This window comes from Tamandua tetradactyla, chromosome 12, assembly GCF_023851605.1.
Source record: "Tamandua tetradactyla isolate mTamTet1 chromosome 12, mTamTet1.pri, whole genome shotgun sequence".
Lineage (NCBI taxonomy): Eukaryota > Metazoa > Chordata > Mammalia > Pilosa > Myrmecophagidae > Tamandua > Tamandua tetradactyla.
In genome coordinates this window covers 63,751,849-63,770,393 of record NC_135338.1, presented here as the reverse complement: position 1 = coordinate 63,770,393, position 18,545 = coordinate 63,751,849, and the positions used below count along the sequence as shown (strand labels likewise).

Here is an 18,545-nt window from a genome sequence, read left to right as displayed (position 1 = left end):
ATTTTTCTATTTATTCTTTGAAATTCCTGTTTATGCTCTTCTGGTGTCTTCTTGATCCCTTTTATGCCATTAGCCATCTCTCTGATTTTATTTAGTAAAGTTATATGAAAATCTTTGATTAGTTGAAACGAAGTCTGTGTCTCCTCTGGTGTTTTAATTTGGTTATTAGACTGGGCTGTATCTGTCTGCATCTTCATATGGTTAGTGATTTTCGGTTGTCTTTGCAGCATGTAAATATCTTGATAGGATTACTTTATAAGTTGATTTCTTCGGTAGTCTAAAGCTTTGTATTTGCAGGATGGGTATAGAGCAGGATACAGGGCGTGGGGAGGGGCTCAACAGTGTGGTAACAGGTTGTGGTGCAGCTATATGCACAGGTCCTGTTCTCTACGCTGGTGCCTGTGAGCGTGGGGTGCGGATCACAGTGTTGTGGTCATGCATTGCGGGGGCTGTGGGGATAAGGTGCAGCTCATGTAGGTCTTGAAACACAGGAGCAGGGTGCTGTGTGGGGGACAAAGAGGTAGGGCATGGCGGGAGCAGATGGGGGTGCTGAGTGAATGCATGGGGGCTATTATGTGGGCAGTGTGCAGGTGGGCGTGTGAAGCCTGTGGGTTGTGGATGTCAGCGTTTGGGGTCCAGGGAATAAAAGTCGGGGCACAGGGAGGTTGGGGCACAGGTGTGTCCTTGCACAGGGGAAGTGGCCCAGGGGGGCCAGGATATGGATATATGCATATGTAGGGATGGGATGTGTGTTGGTGGGTGATGATGGGTGGGCAGGGCCCTGGCAAGCATCACAGGTGCAGAGGTAGTGTGGGGTAGACGCTATGTAGCACAGATAAACCCAAGAGCACCTGTCAGGTGCAGGAGAGCACTTGTGCCGTGGGGGGCAAGGTTGTGCACGTGTGGGGCAGTGGTGATGGGGTGCAGGGGTCAAGAGGTCTGTGCACAGATATGTGGGTGCCCAGCAGGGAGGAAATGGCTGTGCCGGTATGTGGATCTGGGGGGCAGAACCCTGTGTGCGTGGGTCTGGCGGCCAGCAGCACACTGGTATGCACATGCAGAGAGTAGAGGGGCAGCGGGGTGTGATTGTGCCACCTTGGGCTGGGGGTGGGGGTGGCCCGCATGCGCAGGTCAGCACTTGCCCAGAGCTGAGGAGGCATGGTGTGAGTGGGTACGTGTGGTTGCTTGTGTGTAGGGGGCTGGACGCTGATGTACATGTGCACCGAGCTCGGGGTGGGGGTGTGTGGAGGGGGTGGGTGGGCGTGCATAGCTGCATGACCGTATGGGCTGGGTGTGGGTGTGGCCCAGTTATGAAGGTGAGTGCCTGAAGCCTAGATGAGCAAGTAAGTGCCTGCAGGGGGCAGGAAGTGGGAGGTGGAGGTTACTGGGTCTCAGGACGCCCCAGGGCGACACTATGTGCTTGTGCGGGAGAGGTGGGTCTGGCTGGGACAGGCTGGTGCGCATGTGTGGGGTGAGGTGCGGGGCAGGGATGTCTGGGAAGAAGGTTTGAGGAGGGGGTGCTTGGAGCGTGATGGGGGAGTGGGTGACATGGTTCAGGTGCTTGGGGTATGGGGGGAGTCGTGGGGCACCGGGCAGGGTGGCGCGCATGAAGGTGGCCATTTAAAGAACGCAGCTTGGCTTACTTCCTTGTCCAGTCTCCCTGTCCGTGCGTAGCGCCAGGCCTCTGTCTGGAAAGGGACGTGCTAGGCTGTTTGCACTAACTGGCTGGTCTCTGGTCCTCTGCGTTTCAGTTTTTCTGCTTTTTCAACCAGGGCATCCCTATGTGGTATAGAAGACCCTCCATGTCAATTATACCCTGGAATCACTCTCCAGGTCATTTTTCTGTTCCTTCTCTAGCTTTTCTTTGGAGCAGTGGTGAATTCGACCTATCCTATTCTGCCATCTTCCCAGAAATACAGTGGTGGATTTTAAAGCAGATGAGAAGTGTCTTCCGACTGGTGCTTGGACCAGTGTTTCTAAAATGATCTATTGTAGAAGACCAGGGTTTTTTCCCCTTAATCTGTAGACCATCTTCCTGTGTTTTCTAAAAGACCAATGCTTTTAGAAAATACAGTAAAATGAATTACCAGGTAAATGTTCATGTGCTTAGCTGTCACAGCTGTAGACCAGTACTTTTATAAAGTGTCAATAAAAATGAATTACCAAGAAAATGATCACCTGTGTGGCTATCATAGCAATGTCAAGTTGCTGTAAAAGTTTCTAAGCACTTTGGTCATCCCCTTCTCATGGACCCAGAACACCCAGTCCATGGACTGTGCCTTGAGTAGCACACTGGGGAAGGATTTCTCCACCTGCTAACTAAAGAAGAAATGAGCTGAAGGTGGATTTTTTTATTGTTCATGTCTCCTAGTTACAGACAGTAGCATCCATTCTCACAAGTTTAACCCAAGAAGGGATTTATTGTGTGATTTGGAGAGTTTGACCAAATTGTTGGGGGACTGAAGAAACAGGCTAGGGTTATGTTCTAGAAAATGCCGTCTGAAAACAACTCAGGAGTAGGTGCCAAGAGGCTGCTGCCTCTGCCCCTGGAAGGTGCCCTAAAGCACTGCTGCTCTGCAGGATCAAGAAGCAGCCTGCAAATGCCACCCAGGGCTCAACCTGCCTCAGCTGAGAGCTTTGCCGTCCGAGCGGATGCCTTACCCCATCCCATCTGCCCCCACAGCCCGGGGCTGAGTCATCTCTCAGAAATGGCTCGGTTTAGGCAGAACCTCATCACAGTCATGAGGCCATGTGAAGACTGCAGGTTTTGACGGTTACGCCAGCATGCCAGCTGGGGTCGGGGCCCACTACAGGGCTTGCTATGGGGACAGGAATTGGGTGGAGAAATCGGTGAGGGGACGGTGAAGGTCCTCTATCCACTGCTCACCGGGTAAGAATTTCCATGACGTTTTTCATCGGGGTAGGTTAGTCACGGTAGGGAAAGAGAAGCAACTGCACCCTCAGCAGCCCTGGTTGGTTTATTAGGGTGCTCATGGCTCCGGGTGTGTGCCACCTGCAGTGGGCAAGGCCATGTGAGAATTCACAAGGAAAAGCCAGGCCATAAGGTGGGCCAGGCATCCCTCCTGACCCCATTAGGGAGGCACCTGCTTAATTACTTGGTTATATCTGGTTCTGCTTATTTTCAAACTTTCAAATTAAATTAATTGCTTTTGTGAATAGCTAGTTGATTTTTTTCATCCTGATTTGTTTGTAGAGAAAGCATTTTTGGTAGGTTTCAGCCATGAAATTTTGGGTTGCTTTCATTGCGGCAATGCAGGCCAGTCTTGCCTGCTTTGCAGATGCAGGACCAGCCCAAGCTTTGAGGTACACTGAGGGAGGCGGCCCCTTTGTTGTCCTCAGTGGGTTGAGGCTTGCCCATCATGCCTAAAGCAGAGATATACACTTCCTCGCCATCGATTTTGTTGTGCTTGAGGGGCTGTGAAATTGTAACACAGCTTTAAACCCTACTAAAGACACTGCCAACAAGGCAGACAAGCAGACAGTGGGTGGGAGCCATCCCCATGCAGGGGGGCACTGCCTCTGCAGCTGTGACTGTGCCTTTGAAGTTATCTCTGGCACTCGGCCCTGGGTGGGAATGAGGCCCTTGGTTTCAGCCTCTTGTCTTTCTGTGTCTGTGGACTGGACATTCTTCTAGGGTTCCCTGCCATTTGGAAATAAGCACAGGAGAGGGTTCCAAAAGGCCTGTGTCAGGCTGCGTCCCTGCTGTTCCCAGCCTAGTTCAGAGTAGAACTATATCTCCGGACCCTGGCTGCTTCCAGCCCCCTCTGCTACCTGGAGGCCACCATCAGTCACTGCCCCATCTTTGCCCCATGGACTCCTTGACTCCCCTGCAAAGTTTCCCCTCCTGCTTCCTCCTTTGTCTCTCCCCTGGTCTCACCTGACCCTCCTGGGCCTGGACCATTCTGTCTGCTGGCACTGCTATGGGAACCCTTTCAGCCCTGTGGGCAGGTGTCAACTCTGCCTGCTTCCCAGGCTCCAGACGGATTCGTTACTGCAGGTCTCAGGGGCACCTCACAGCCACCATGCCCGAAACAAGCGCTTGCTTTTCTCTGCTGTGCCTGAGCCTTCCTTTTTGGCCCCCTTGCTGCTGATGGCAGCCCTTGCATCCTCACTGCTCAGGCCCAGATCGCAGGCTCAACGTTGGCTCGTGGCTTCCTCTCCATCCCAGACACCCTCTGTCAGCAGAGTGCCCCCTGCCTAATGCACCTCACATCTTCTGACTGCTCATCGCTGTTGCCACCTAGGTCCACCCATCATTGCCTCCTGCCTGAGGTTTGCCTGTCATGTCCTTAGGCCACTCTGCTTCTGTCCTCCCCTACTCCCACCCCCAATCTTTTTCCACATGCTGCCGGAATGATCATGATTATCTTTAAAGATGTGTTAGGTCTTTTCCCTCCTTTGTGGCTTCTCACCTCCCAAAGTCCAAACACTTGCCATGTACCGTGAGGCCTGAAAGATCTGCCACAACTATCTCGTTGGCCTCCTCTGCCACTTTTGTCTCCTTGCTGCCCCTTCAGGCAGACAAGACTGCCTCAGGGCCTTTGCACATATGTATCTCCTGCCCCCAGGTGACTTCATTCAGGTCTGCTCAAGTGTCTCATCAGAGGGGCCTCCATACTCTAGACTTCCACCCCCTGCCATCGGTCTCCTCCCCCTTTTCCTGTCTTTGATTTTTCTCCACCACACGATTTGCCACTTGGAAGGTTATGCACTCATTTACTTGCCTGTCCCCACTAGAATGCTGGCACTCAGGGCACTCAGGCCGTTATTAAACATTGGTGGGCTCTGGACCTGTGAGATGTAGGCAGCTAGACAGGGGATAAAGCAAGAATATTGGAGAGAGGTTGGCACCCTGGTGTGCTCTGTGAGGCAGGAGGGACTGGCCATTTCCCTAGGAACCTTCAGTAATTCCAACAGTCTACACCTTTGTCATCAAGAAGCTCTGGAGAGGGCAGGCCATGGTGGCTTAGCAGGCAGAGAGTTCTCGCCTGCCATGCCGGAGACCCAGGTTCGATTCCTGGTGCCTGTCATGCAAAAAAAAAAAAAAAAAAAAAAAGCAGCAGCTCTGGAGAGGAAAGAAAGCTGAGGATGTGGGCCAGGAGGCTCCAAGTTAGGGATCAGGAAGGTGAGAGTACTTCTCAACCAGTGACTCCTCATTTAAAATGGAACTGTCAGTACCCAAGTCCCTCAGACTTGCTTTGTGTTTGGGTGAGGTGGACCAGGAGTGGCCAGAAGAACCAGGATGTGCTTCTGCCTGTCTTTCCCCTCTCCTCACTGCAGTGTGTGGGGTCTAGGTTCTGCCTGGGCTGGCCTTTCCCTGCCTTGTGAGCCTGCATTCCAGTTCTTTCTGCCTACTGACACCAGTCACAGGCTTGTTTAGCCTGCCACAGCTCTTCCTACCCACACTCTATGCTCCAGATGGTTAGAACTCATGGATTCCTGGACCTCTGTCCCCACCTATGCATGGTTCCTCACCTGGGAAGCAGCCAGTGACAGACATACCCTTCTGTTTCCCATTCTCCCACCCCTGGGGTAGTTAAGGTCAGGTGTCAACTTGACCACGTAATGGTGTCTAGTTCTGATGCTGTGGACTTGAATCAGTAGCTGATTCCACATCATCTATGGCTGATTACATCTGCAGTCGGCTAAGGGGAGTGCCTTCTGCAATGAGTGATATTTAATTTAATTAGCTGGAGGCTTAAAAGAAAGAGGTCAGAAGAGAGTTTAATGCAGCACAGCCCAAGCAGCTCTGCATGCCTCATGTCAGCATTTGGAGCTCAGCCCAGACGTTTGGAGATGCAGTAAGGAATCGCCCTGGGAAAAGCTGTTGGAACCCAGAAGCCGGGAGGGAAGGCCAGCAGACATTACCTTGTGCCTTCCTGTGTTAGAGAGAACCTCAGATGAAAGTTAGCTGCTATTCTAGTTTGCTAGCTGCCAGAATGTGATATACCAGAACTGGAACAGCTTTTAAAAAGGGGAGTTTAATAAGTTGCTAGTTTACAGTTCTAAGGCCATGGAAATGTCTAGAAGCAAGTCTATGGAAATGTCCGATCTAAGGCATCCAGGGAAAGGCACCTTGGTTCAAGAAGGCTGATGAAGTTCAGGGTTTCTCTCTCCAATGGAAAGGCATGTGGCAAACAGGGGATGTCTACTAACTTCTTCTCTTGTCCTCTTGCTTCATGAAGCTCCCCAGTGGCCTTCTCCTTCAGCGCCAAAGGTCACTGGCTGGTGGACTCTGTGGTTCTCTTCTCATTCTGTTGTGGTACTGCGGCTCTCTCCTTGTTCTCCAGAGGAACTCTCTCTAAAATGTCTCATCTTCTATAGGGTTCCAGTAAACTAATCAAGACCCATGTAGAATGGGTAGAGTCACATCTCCCTCTATTCAAGTTAATACCCGCAATTGATTGAATCACATTTCCTGGAGATAACCTAATCACATTTCCAACCTATAGTACTGAATAGGGATTAGAAGAAACTGTTGCTCCCACAAGATTGATTAGGATTAAAACATGGCTTTTCTAGGGTACATAAATCCTTTCAAATTGGTACAGTTGTCTTTCCTCTGAACAAGTATAAGTTTTTAACTAAGTAAATCCCCTTTTATTAAAAGCCAGTCCATCTCTGGTTGTTGCATTCTGCTAGCTTTGGCAGACTAAAACACCCCCCTCTCCTGACTCCTGTGCCCAGCCAAGGGCAGCCTCCACAGTTGCCCCTGCATTTACTATTCCGGGCCGCCACCAGAACAGGCTTCTGGGTGCCATCTGGGCTGTTTGTCCAAGCCCTCCCAGGCCTATCAAGGAACGTTCATGGACTGAACTTCCCTGTGAAAGATGCACCTCAGTACTTGGAAACCGTTAGGGAATAGGGGGAGCAATGGGCGGGGCAGGTGGTTGGAGGCAGATGGGAGAAGGGTGCTCTGGATTGGGAGAGTTGGAGCAGCCCCGTGTCTCCATGTCCCTGAGGCTCAGGTGCACCTATATTGAGGACCTGCCCCCACCTTCCCCAGAGCCTACACTGCAGCCCCAGGAATGCCCCTCACCTGTCCTTCCCATCACAGCCCCCTGTCTTATTTCTTCATCTCTGTCTGCTGCCTAACATGTGTTTTCTTATTTGTTGCTTGTTGGAGTCTCTCCACTGAAGCTGAAATGCTCTGATGGGGGGCAGATGGCTGGGACTTGGGTCCCTGGGTGATGGGTACTCGGTCAGGATTTTCACTGAGTGAGGCTTCTGCTCGGGCTCAACCTCACCCTGGGATGGTGTTGGTGGTCCTAAGTGCTGTAGCTGGCCTGTTCTTGTTGCAAGGAGTACATGCCACAGCTCGTTCATCTCAGAGGACAGAGTTTATTGTAAAAATACAGATTTCTTACATAAAGGCCGCCAGGCTTCCTGGGAAGTGGAACCAGGAACACTCTGGTTGCTTAGACCTCCACCAACCCCTTGGAGTCCTCCAGTCTCCAGCCCTGCTTTCTTCTGTCTGTTCCCTCTTCCTCTCTGGGCAGACTAGGGCTCTGTGTTCAAATTTTGGACAGAGGAAATGCCGTGGGCCAGGTCCAGAAATCCTGGTCACTTTCAGAACATGGGCTCTTCCTGGCCCAATGGGCTGGTCTTGTCCCTTTAGGGTTAACCTTCTAAATACTGTGGATGTGGCAGGCATCTTGAAATAAGTCCAATATATGAGGGAATGAAGCAAGTGGGAAAGCAAAACAAAACAGGCTTAGTTTGGTGGGAAAGTAGCATATCAGCTCATTTCCATGAATGTCTCCTGATTTATGCCTTATTACTAGGCACTGTGGTAATTACTTTGCATAACATTACTGTGTCAGGTTAGTTCAGTTTTATCTTTATATTTCATCAAACCTGGCCCAATAATTATTAAGATGCACTATTTTTATGTGCTAAAAAATTAAAACATTGCCACTTCAGGTATGACACAAACTCTGCTAGTTTGCTAGCTGTCAGAATGCAACACATCAGAGACGGATTGACTTTTAATCAAAGGGGGTTTATTCATTAGTTCTTCAGAGGAAAGGCAGCTAACTTTCAACTGAGGTTCTTTCTTACTTGGGAAGGCACAAGGTGGTCTCTGCTGGCCTTCTCTTCAGGCCTCTGGGTTCCATCAACTTTCCCTGGGGTGATTTCTTTCTGCACCTCCAAAGGCCTGGGCTGAGCTGTGAGTGCTGAGATGAGCTATGCCGAGCTGCTTGGGCTGTGCTACATTGCACTCTCTCATTTAAGCACCAGACAATGAAGTCAAAGGTCATTCATTGCAGCAGGCACGCCTCCTAGCCAACTGCAGATATAATAAGCTACAGATGAGGTTCACATACCATTGGCTCATGTCCACAGCAACAGAACTAGGTACCTTCACCTGGCCAAGTTGACAACTGAATCTAACTACCGCACAAAGCTTTCCTTCTTTTCACATTATTCATTTTATTCTTATTGCTAGAGCCTTTTTAGACTTATTTAGATATTTTCCCCTGTATTACTTTATGCATATATAAAAAGGAAAACAGACATAAAATAAATTTGTGGTGGCATTCCTAACCTTACCTTATGTTTTGATTCATAGAGATTGTTCTCTTTGCTTTCCTTAACAATATTGGTGTCTGTGCCACTGAGAGTGGTAATGTAGCATTTTTGTCACTGGGACACCGCCCCATTAGTTTGAATAGCTCTGCTTTCTTGATCTTGCCAGAAGATGAAAACAGAAGGTTTCAGACAACAATCAGGACTTGCATTCCTTGTTTAAGTATCCTCATCTGGTTTAAGGACTGAAACGTTGAAGGGGACAGCTGCCCAGTCAGGTCATCAGCGGTCACAGCTGCATGCATGTTTGGGCAGCCTGGCTGATGGCCGTGGGTGGTGGAGGTGTTGAGAGATGCCAGCAGGCTAGAGAGCCTCTGGGAATTGGTGAAGTCTGGCAGCTGACTCTTCACAGATTTTTGCTTATACATCATGGCTCTCTGCCGACATCTCTAGAAGATTAGAAGTGACTTTGGCTCTGAGGAAATAGATGTGATGGCTCTGGGTGGTTTACTTTGTCTGGCCGTCAGACATCTTGGGGTGGAGGAACTTTAAGGACCTGAATTGCTACAGAGATAGCAGAGAGATGAGCATCCCTGAGAAGGCAAAGCCTTAAATAAGGCAAGGGTGTGTACCACTGGCTATTGGGGAAGAGTGTTCCATGCAGAGAGAATAGCTGAGGCCGAGGCCAACCTGGAAGCTGTTGGGGAAGAGCCAGGTCAGGATGATGATAGTGAGTAAGGACAGGGAATGAAAGTGAGTGGGGGGGAGGAGGCCAGAGAGGGAGTGTTTGGGATCCTTGGAGCCTTGTCAGCTCAGGGAAGGACATCCGTTTTACAATGGATTTTGAGGAAATGAGGGACATGATGTATCCCACTGGCTACTGAGTTGTGCAAGATTGCAGGAGGCCAGCTAGGAGGCTGATACAATAATCCAGGTGAAGGTGGAGGGGCTCAATCCCAGGGCTGGCAGGGAGGTAGGGAGAAGTACTTTGGACATATTCCTAAGATACAGCTGATGGGTCTCCTGAAGGATTGGATGAGGATGTAGAAAGATATAAATCGAGGTGACTGCCTGGAAAACGGGAAGGAACATTTCACTTTAGTTGCAGCCTTTACAGTACTAGATAGTACTTGACCCCATTAGCAGGACTGGTTCCTTTCTGGAGGACTGTGTCTATCTTCTGCTTAATAAACATCTACAAAAACAACAAGCTGTTAGCCAGTTAGTAAATTCAGGCCCTGTGTGTGGCGCCCTGTGGTGTTTGCACCCAGAAGCAGCTGAGGGGAGTCCTGGCCTCAGGCAGCATTCTGGGCACTGGAACACCAACAAGGATTCACATGGAGAGGCTGAAGAACCCCTGCCTGCTAGCCTGCAGTCATCTGAGTGACCCCTTCATTCTTTGCACATATTTCAATTTTTAAGAACCATCACCATCATATATTTAAGATTATAGAAACCATGAGAAGAGGGTATTCTCCACCCCCATTTCACTGATGAGAAAATTAAAGCTCAGAGATAGATTTTGTTGTTATGCCATGTTAGCACCTAGAGGCAATACGTGTGCCATGTACTCACATTTGAGAGATCCATAGTTCTCTAGCGAAGAATGGAAATAGTTTTAAAAAGGAGATTCGGCTGTAATTAGTGCATTAGCTAACGGTTGTGCCTCTGTTATGGCCAGATTGGGTTTAGCCGTAAGTATCTGCCAGGAATTGGCTAGAGAAGCACAACCACTAGGAGTGATCTAGAGTAAGGGATTTGCTTTAGGGACTTGGTGTTCTACAAATGCAGGACAGCTCTCCCTGCAATGAGATGACTGCTTTGGCATGTGTTGCTGGGGCCTGAATTCTGTTAGGCAGGCAGTAGGGAAGGGAAAATGGGTGTGAAGGGGAAGAAGCAGGAACAAGCCACAGCCCACAAGACAGACTGGACCCATATCAGTCTCTCTCTGTCTCTAGCCTCCAGCTTCAGTGACGTGATGGCCTGTAGGGAGAGCTGACCTCTTCCTCACGGTGCTGAAGCTAAGGAAGGACCCAGAGGGATCAGCACGGTGGACCAGTAGATTAGCAACAACTTGCATGAGCTGCGACAGCCTGTGTGGCCTTCTGAACATAAAAAGAACATGGCTGCTATTTCACTTCTACCTTCCAAGTGTCTTGTGGAATATCTCATGTCCATGCTAACCTAGAACTGTATAGGAAGGGATTTCTGGAAAATATTCCAGTTTGAAGAGGCTAGAACAGTACAAATCTTTCATACTGTAATACAGTGTTTTAGGTGAGAGTGTGTGCATTTCTAAGAGTACGAAATGATGCTAAATCCTGGTTGACCTTGTTGCACCATATTCCTTGTCAATAAAATGGGGATAATTATAGTGCTTAACTCTTAGGGTTTGTATTAGCTAGGGTTCTCTAGAGAGAAAGAAGTAGCAGGAGATATCCATAGATATAAAATTTATAAAAGTGTCTCACATAACCATGGGAATATAGAGTCTAAGATGTGTAGGGCAGGCCCCAAGCTGGCAACTCCAATGAAGGGTCTGGACAAACTCTACAGGAGAGGCTCCCTGGCTGAAGCAGGAAGAGTGACTGTCTCTTCTGAATCCTCCTTAAAAGGCTTCTGGTGATTAGTTTAAGCATCACTCATTGCAGAAGACGCTCCCCTTAGCTGAATACAAATACAGTCAGCTGTGGATGCAGCCAACTTGCTCATGATTTAAGTCTGTGAAATGTCCTCATAGCAACAGACAGGCCAGCGCTTACCCCACCAGATAATCGGGCACCACCACCTGGCCAAGTTAACACATGAACCTGACCGTGAAAGGGTTGTTTTAAGAATTAAATAAAATAACATTTGTAAAGTATTTGGAGTGGTGCCTGGCTCATAATGTCTTCCGTTTTCATTATTATGATTACTTTACAGCTCATAGAATCCTTGTTACTGCATTTGATCTTTGCAATCTTTTGAGCTCAACCCCTTTTACAGGCGGGGAAATTTGAGTTTTGAGCACTTGGCTAAGATGACCCAGCTTCAAAGTGGCAGAACTGGGGAGGATCTCATCCCTGAGTTTTGCTGTGACTGATGAGAGGAATGCTCAAAACCGCTCAAGCTGTACACTGAATGCACACTCTTTTTTGACCTCTCTCAGAACAGTGTTTTCATAACATAATGCAGGGTTCTTCTTTGAGTAATACAGAACATGAGTGTGCATGCGTGCATGGGGTACAACCTCTGGGGTGAGGTGTACATGGATGGGCCATTTGGCTATGTTGCAGTGGACCCCTTTGTGCACTTCAGGGCCTGACAGGAAAGACTTCTTGTGGTATTGGACATTCTGTTACGTCGCAGGCTACAACAGCAGCCATATTTCTTTAGTTGGTATTGACAGTGATTGACCTAGATTATCATTTGTTCAGTTAGTTTGTTTACATGACTGGAATTATACATGACATTCGTGGGAATCTTACTCAGAATATTTGGTAAAAATTAACTTGGTCACTGAAAATTAACGTAGTGTGACCCCTCCACCCTGAAAAAGCTACCTGTGAGAACAAGCAAATGTTGAATTTAACAAAGATTTTAAATTAGCCATTATAAATATGTTCAAAGACTAAAGGAAACCATTGGCATTAAAGAAGTAAGAAGTGATGAGAATGTCACATCAAAGAGATAGTATTAGCAAAGAGATAGATGTTATTAAAAAGAACTACCTGGAAATTCTGGCCTTGAAAAGTATGATAACTGAAATGAAAAATTTCACTAGAGGGGTGTGCTGGTTTGAAATGATGTATGGACCCTAGAAAAGCCATGTTTTAATCCTAATCCTAATCCCATTTTGTAAAGGCAGCCGTTTCTTCTAATCCCTATTCAGTACTGTATGTTTGAAACTGTAATCAGATAATCTCCTTGGAGATGTGATTTAATCAAGAGTGGTTGTTAAGCTGGATTAGGCGGAGGCATGTGTCCACCCATTTGGGTGGGTCTTGATTAGTTTACTGGAATCCTATAAAAGAGAGAACATTGTGGAGAATGAAGGAGATTCGGAGAGAGTAGAGAATGCTGCAGCACTGGTCATCAACCAGACCTTTGGAGATGAAGGAGGAAAATGCCTCCTGGGGAGCTTCATGAAACAGGGAGCCAGGAGAGAAAGCTAGCAGATGATGCCATGTTCGCCACGTGCCCTTCCAGCTGAGAGAGAAGCCCTGACTATGTTTGCCATGTGACTTCTCACTTGAGAGGGAAACCCTGAACTTCATCGGCCTTCTTGAACCAAAGTATCTTTCCCTGGATGCCTTTGATTGGACATTACTGTAGACTTGCTTTAATTGGGTCATTTTCTTGGCCTTAGGACTGTAAACTAGCAACTTATTAAATTCCCCCTTTTAAAAGCCATTCCATTTCTGATATATTGCATTCCGGCAGCTAGCAAACTAGAACAAGGGGCTCAACAGTGCATTTGAACTGTCAGAAGTAAGAATTAATGAACTAGAAGATAAATCAATAGAGATTATGCATCCTGAAGAACAGAGAGAAAAAAGAATGCAGAAAAATGAACAGAGCCTTAGAAAAATGTGGCACACCATTAAACACATAAACATACATGTAATGGGAATACTAGAAGGAGAGGAGAGAGAGAAAGGAGCAGAAAAATATTCAAGAAGGTATGGCTCAAAACTTCCCACACTTTTTGAAAAACACCAATCTTCACATCCAGGAAGCTGAGAAGACTCCCAAGTAGGACAAACACAAAAATATCCACAATATTTATATATGTAATTTGGGTAACAATAATATCACAGAAAGATAGGAAGGGAAAAGAGTAAGATTTGAGACATACAGAAAAGAAACAGTAAATTGGGAGACATTACTTCACATATATCAAAAAGCAGAGATTTCCAACAGCATTAAAAAAACAAGATCCAACTATGTGCTGTCTTCACGAGACACATTTTAGATTCACAGATACAAACAGATTGAAAGTAAATAGATGAAAAAGAGTATATATCATGTAAACAACAGCCATAAGAAAGCTGGAGTGACTATCCTACTATCACACTAAACAGACTATTTCAGTTTGCTAATGCTGCTAGAATGCAATATACTAGAAATGGATTGGCTTTTACAAAGGGGATTTATCAGGCTACACATTTAGAGTTCTAAGGCCATGAAAATGTTCAAATTAAATAATCAACAAGAGGATACCTTTACTCAAGAAAGATATCTTTCTCTCTCACATGGGAAGGTACATGGCTACATCTGCTGACCCTTTGCTCTGGTTATCATTGCTTTCCACTCCTGGTTCCAGTGGCTTCCTCTCAGAGCTTCTGTCTCTAAGCATCTCCAAATGAGTTCAGATGATTTTTTTTTATGGAAGAAGTTGGATTTTCATGCAGCATTAAACAAAAGATGCATTATGTTTTTGGTTTCCCAAAAGGAATATATACCATTGTAATTGTTTATACCTATTTCTTGAATTGTACAGGGAGAAAACACCCCTTATCAGAGAGAAAAATTATGCATTATATGTACCAGCTGTGTAAATCCCTGGATCATATGCACAGGTATGCACTTGGAGATTTGGCAGCTCATGGATTAATAAAATGCGTTAGCATTTATTTAGAAGTACAGTGTCAAAAGAATTTGAATCAATTATGTATGATTAATTCTATCTTTCCTTTTGTATTGAATGCAGAAATGGAATATTTCACAGAGATGTAAAACCAGAAAATATATTAATAAAGGTAAGAATTTTTACATGAAAAACTGTTGTCATAGAGAAGTAAAACACAAAACCCTCTCAGACAAAATGTACTTTCGACTCCCGTTAGCTTGATAGCATGTTTGCTGTGGTGTCCAGCATGGAAAGGAGTGAGGTTCATAAATGCCATTTATATAATGGAACATTCATCTGAAAGGACATATTCTTAGGTGTCTTTCCTACTCTATAGACAAAGTCCATTCAAATAGTCATTCTGAAAGATCTAAATATAAAGGTGATTAGAGCAGAATTTGAACTCAGGTCTGCCTCCCTCCAAAGCTCCTTAAACAGCACTTATTTAACTTGTACAATTTGATGAGTTTTGCCATATGATCATCATGCTCAAGAGCTCCCTGGTGCTTCCTGTTCCCAGGCAGTGACCAGCCAGCGTGAGCTCAGGTACTGTCGCTGCCAACCATTTTGGGTGGTTCTTCCCAGGCCTTGCTATTTCCCTCTCAGGTACACTCTGCTCAGGACTCAGAGAACCTCTGCAGATCTCGGGGGATCTGTCTCCAGCAGCTTTCTCCTCTCAGGGACTCTATCCTTTGGACTCTGTCCTCCTGGCTTTCCTGGACCTCACACAAGAAGGTGACCAGGCTCCACCCAGTCTCCCCGACCCTGGGTCTTAGTCTGGGAATTCTCTGGAGGCCAGAAGCCTGGCCCATTGTAGGGCTCACCTGGTCTTTTTGCCTTATAGAAGGGATCACTTCCCTGCAACCCCCAGTGTCCAGCATCTCGAAACCATGGTTTCCTGCAGTTTGTCTTTTTTGCTTGTTTGAGGTGGGAAGGTCAAGCCAGTTCTTATTACTCCATCTTGCCCGGGAGTGAAAGTCGGTAGTATTTAAACTGAAGAAAATTAAATGTCTTGATTTTCTAGCATTCAGGAAATGAAATCATTTTTATGTGTGATAACTAACCTTTTAGGTATTTGGGCTTGAAACATTCATGTCCTACAGACTTGGTGCAGTTGGAAGAACCAGATGGGGCCAGGGCGGGTCTGTGCAGTGGCAGTAAGGTTGGGGTCTGTACTGGCAGACCCAGGCTTCTACCCACTTGGCATCACCAGCTCTGTGAACCTGGGCATGCTACTCAGCCTCGTGACGTGGACTTCATCTGAAAATGGGAATAATTCTTCCTCCCTCGTGGGATGGTTTTGAGGAAAAGTGCCAGGAAATGTGTGCACCCTCTTTGCCTGGGGTCTGGCACTCACTTCCAGGTTGAGTGGTGTGTGCAGCTGCAGCTTAATTAGAGAATCAACCCTGGGTTTTTGTAACCTGTTCTTAGCATGTCTGCCTCTACCCATTAGTGGCCAGATTGCATTAGGCACTTTAATAAATTCTGTTCACCTAAGGCTTACACCTTGTTGCTTTGACATGTGAGGGGGAAAAAGAAAGCATAAAAGTCCTACCTTAAGAAATATCCCAAAACATGTTTACCCTGTAACTGTCTGATTGATGAAGGACCCTGTTGTGCCTGATGCTGGGCCCTGCCCACCTCCCTGGGCTGAGAACAAAGCTGCGAACAGAGCCACTGGCCGTGGCCCTTTGGAGGTGTAACATTTGTGTAATTCCTTTGTAGGATTGCATGAGGACTTGACATTTTTCCATACCTGCAGACATTTGGAAATACACATAAGACACAGAGAGCCAGCAAATGTGCCAGTACATTCCACTGAGTAAAGATAGCACTTACTCATCTGTCTGAGGCTGCTTTATATGGGATACTTATATTTTATAAGTCATATTTAAGTGCTCATATTTTATAAAGGCAGTTTAGAAATTAGCAGTATTCCCTTTAGTGCATAAATATTTGAAACCATTGGTGTTAAGCAAGCTAGATAAGAAAATTCTTTCTGCTTGTATGCCCCCTTGCAGCAAGAGGTCCTGAAACTGGGGGACTTTGGCTCCTGCCGGAGTGTCTATTCCCAGCAGCCATACACAGAATACATATCCACCCGCTGGTACCGGGCCCCCGAATGTCTCCTCACTGACGGTTACTACAGCTACAAAATGGACCTGTGGAGCGCGGGCTGTGTATTCTACGAGATCGCAAGGTAGGGAGGTGCTCAGGCACCTCTCCCAGATCTCCTCAGACCCCCGGTGTAGAAAAGCCCAGCAGGGGGTCTCGCCCAGATTGAATGGTGCATTCATTCCTTTAGAACACACTTTTTTTTTTTTTTTTTTTGGCATGGACAGGCACTGGGAATCGAACCCGGGTCTCTGGCATGGCAGGGGAGAACTCTGGCTGCTGAGCCACCGTGGCCCGCCCTGGAACACATATTTTTAAGTCTGTTTTTTTCCCCACTTTAAAGCTATTATTTAACAGGTTTTATTTTATTTTTTGTCAAATACTTTTCCTGGGGAATGAAATACCATCAGTTATTTCCTTTCCACCATCACATCCTGCCCTTCACCTGTCTGGGAATGGGCTGGATAAATGAAGTGATGGATGGGCCATGTCCAGGAGCAGAGGAGAAACCTGCTACTGCTGCCTTCTGGTGCCTGCTGTGGGGAGGGATGAGTGGGGTGGAACCCTCAGGTCATTCTCTGTGGCCCACCAGCTGCCAGCTCCAGGTGTGATAAGACACCTTCTGGCCTGGTAGAGGCCATCCCCCTGGACTCCAATCCTCCGCCTCACCCCTTCTGAGAGAATGGTTGAGTGGGGTGTTGAGCTAGAGGAGCTTATGAGGGGCATCGGCAGAAGTGGATGTCTAAGTAAGGCGCCGATTAGTGAAGTCTGGAGGACACCACAATGGCATGTAGAGCCGGTGGAGCAGGGCCTCTGGATCCTCTGGTCCTGCTTGACTGACCACCATCAACATGGAGGGATGTGAGCTCCAGGACCCATCCTATTTGGATTCTAGATCACTTGTGTTGGTAATTGGCTTTGTTTTAGTTTTGGGAAACTGAGTGGCAATTTAATTGAACCTAAATGTATCAACAGACAGTTCTTCCTCATTTGCTAAAATCCCTTGAATTAATTCAGAAGAGCTTTAAAGGACGTCAGTGTTAAGACATGATGGCCAATGGCATCATATATGTCTATGAGATAAAGCCTGAGATGACTCAGTTGTCATAACAAGCTGTGCTTTGCAGTCACATGTTTCCCCCCAAAAGGTTTCTTAGAATTTATTTGTCAAGAAAGCTTGACCTGACCTGACATGAGTTTGTCAACAGAAACCACAGGGCAGATGTGACGCTGTCTCCGCAGTAGTTGTTTATCCTTTTCCTGGCAGTGTCCTCATTGTGGAGATGCTGGAGTGTGCAGGGCCATGAACGTGGGTCTGTGTCTTGGCTCTCAGCGAGAGGCACAGAGGGCCTAAGTAAAGGGGAGGTAGCTGTCTCCTAACCATGCATTCTTCATACTTGTCAGGTTTTCCTGGGGGCACCTGTGTGTTTTGGCAGTTGGAGTATGCAAAACAGGCTAATTTCCCAAAGGACACCTGCTCTCTGGGCAGGTAACTTTCCTGTCCACGACCCATGAATTCCTTGTGATTCCAGAGTCTCTTCTGTGGTCTATCTCTATTCACTATGTTCCGGTATCTTAAAAGATGAAAGAATACCAATACAATGAATTCACTGGAGAGGAAGCTTCAAATTATTTGTTGGAGTCGAATTTTGTTAGAAGAATATAATATTAAAAATAAATTTTCTGTGCTTCAGGCCTAGAAATAAAAGGGCCAATACTTAATTTCTTTTCAGTACAGAGTTTTCAAAGAGGGGGTTTTGCTCCAGTGTTTTGTGCTGGGAGGCCTTAGAAGTTCCATGAATGGCCAGCCGGGTTGAGACAGACAGAGGTTGTATTAGTTAGGGTTCTCTAGAGAAACAGAATCAACAGGGAACACTTGCAAATATAAAATTTATAAAAGTGTCTCACATTGTATTAGTTAGGGTTCTCTAGAGAAACAGAATCAACAGGGAACACTTGCAAATATAAAATTTATAAAACTGTCTCACGTGACCGTAGGAACGCAGAGTCCAAAATCCACAGGGCAGGCTGTGAAGCCGATGACTCCAATGGATGGCCTGGATGAACTCCACAGGAGAGGCTCGCCAGCCAAAGCAGGAATGCAACCTGTCTCCTCTGAGTCCTCCTTAAAAGGCTTCCCATGATTGCATTTAGCATCACTAATTGCAGAAGACACTCCCCTTTGTCTGATTACAAATGGAATCAGCTGTGGATGTAGCTAACGTGATCATGACCTAATCCTATGAAATGTCCTCATTGCAACAGACAG

The 18,545-nt window shown here is 46.8% G+C and overlaps 1 protein-coding gene across 4 annotated transcripts in view; it reads left to right on the top strand.

Annotated features, from left to right (window-relative positions):
• The window catches only part of MOK (MOK protein kinase), a 106,383-nt gene that overhangs the window by 75,603 nt on the left and 12,235 nt on the right, over nt 1–18,545 (top strand). For 3 of the 4 annotated variants that reach the window (XM_077123611.1, XM_077123610.1, XM_077123612.1), the window contains 3 exons: nt 14,033–14,111; nt 14,243–14,291; nt 16,183–16,361. In XM_077123611.1, coding sequence (XP_076979726.1) covers nt 14,033–14,111; nt 14,243–14,291; nt 16,183–16,361 — 307 coding nt within the window. Of the gene's footprint in view, nt 1–14,032; nt 14,112–14,242; nt 14,292–16,182; nt 16,362–18,545 lie in introns of those variants that run through there. The other variant, XM_077123614.1, reaches the window with a different exon arrangement.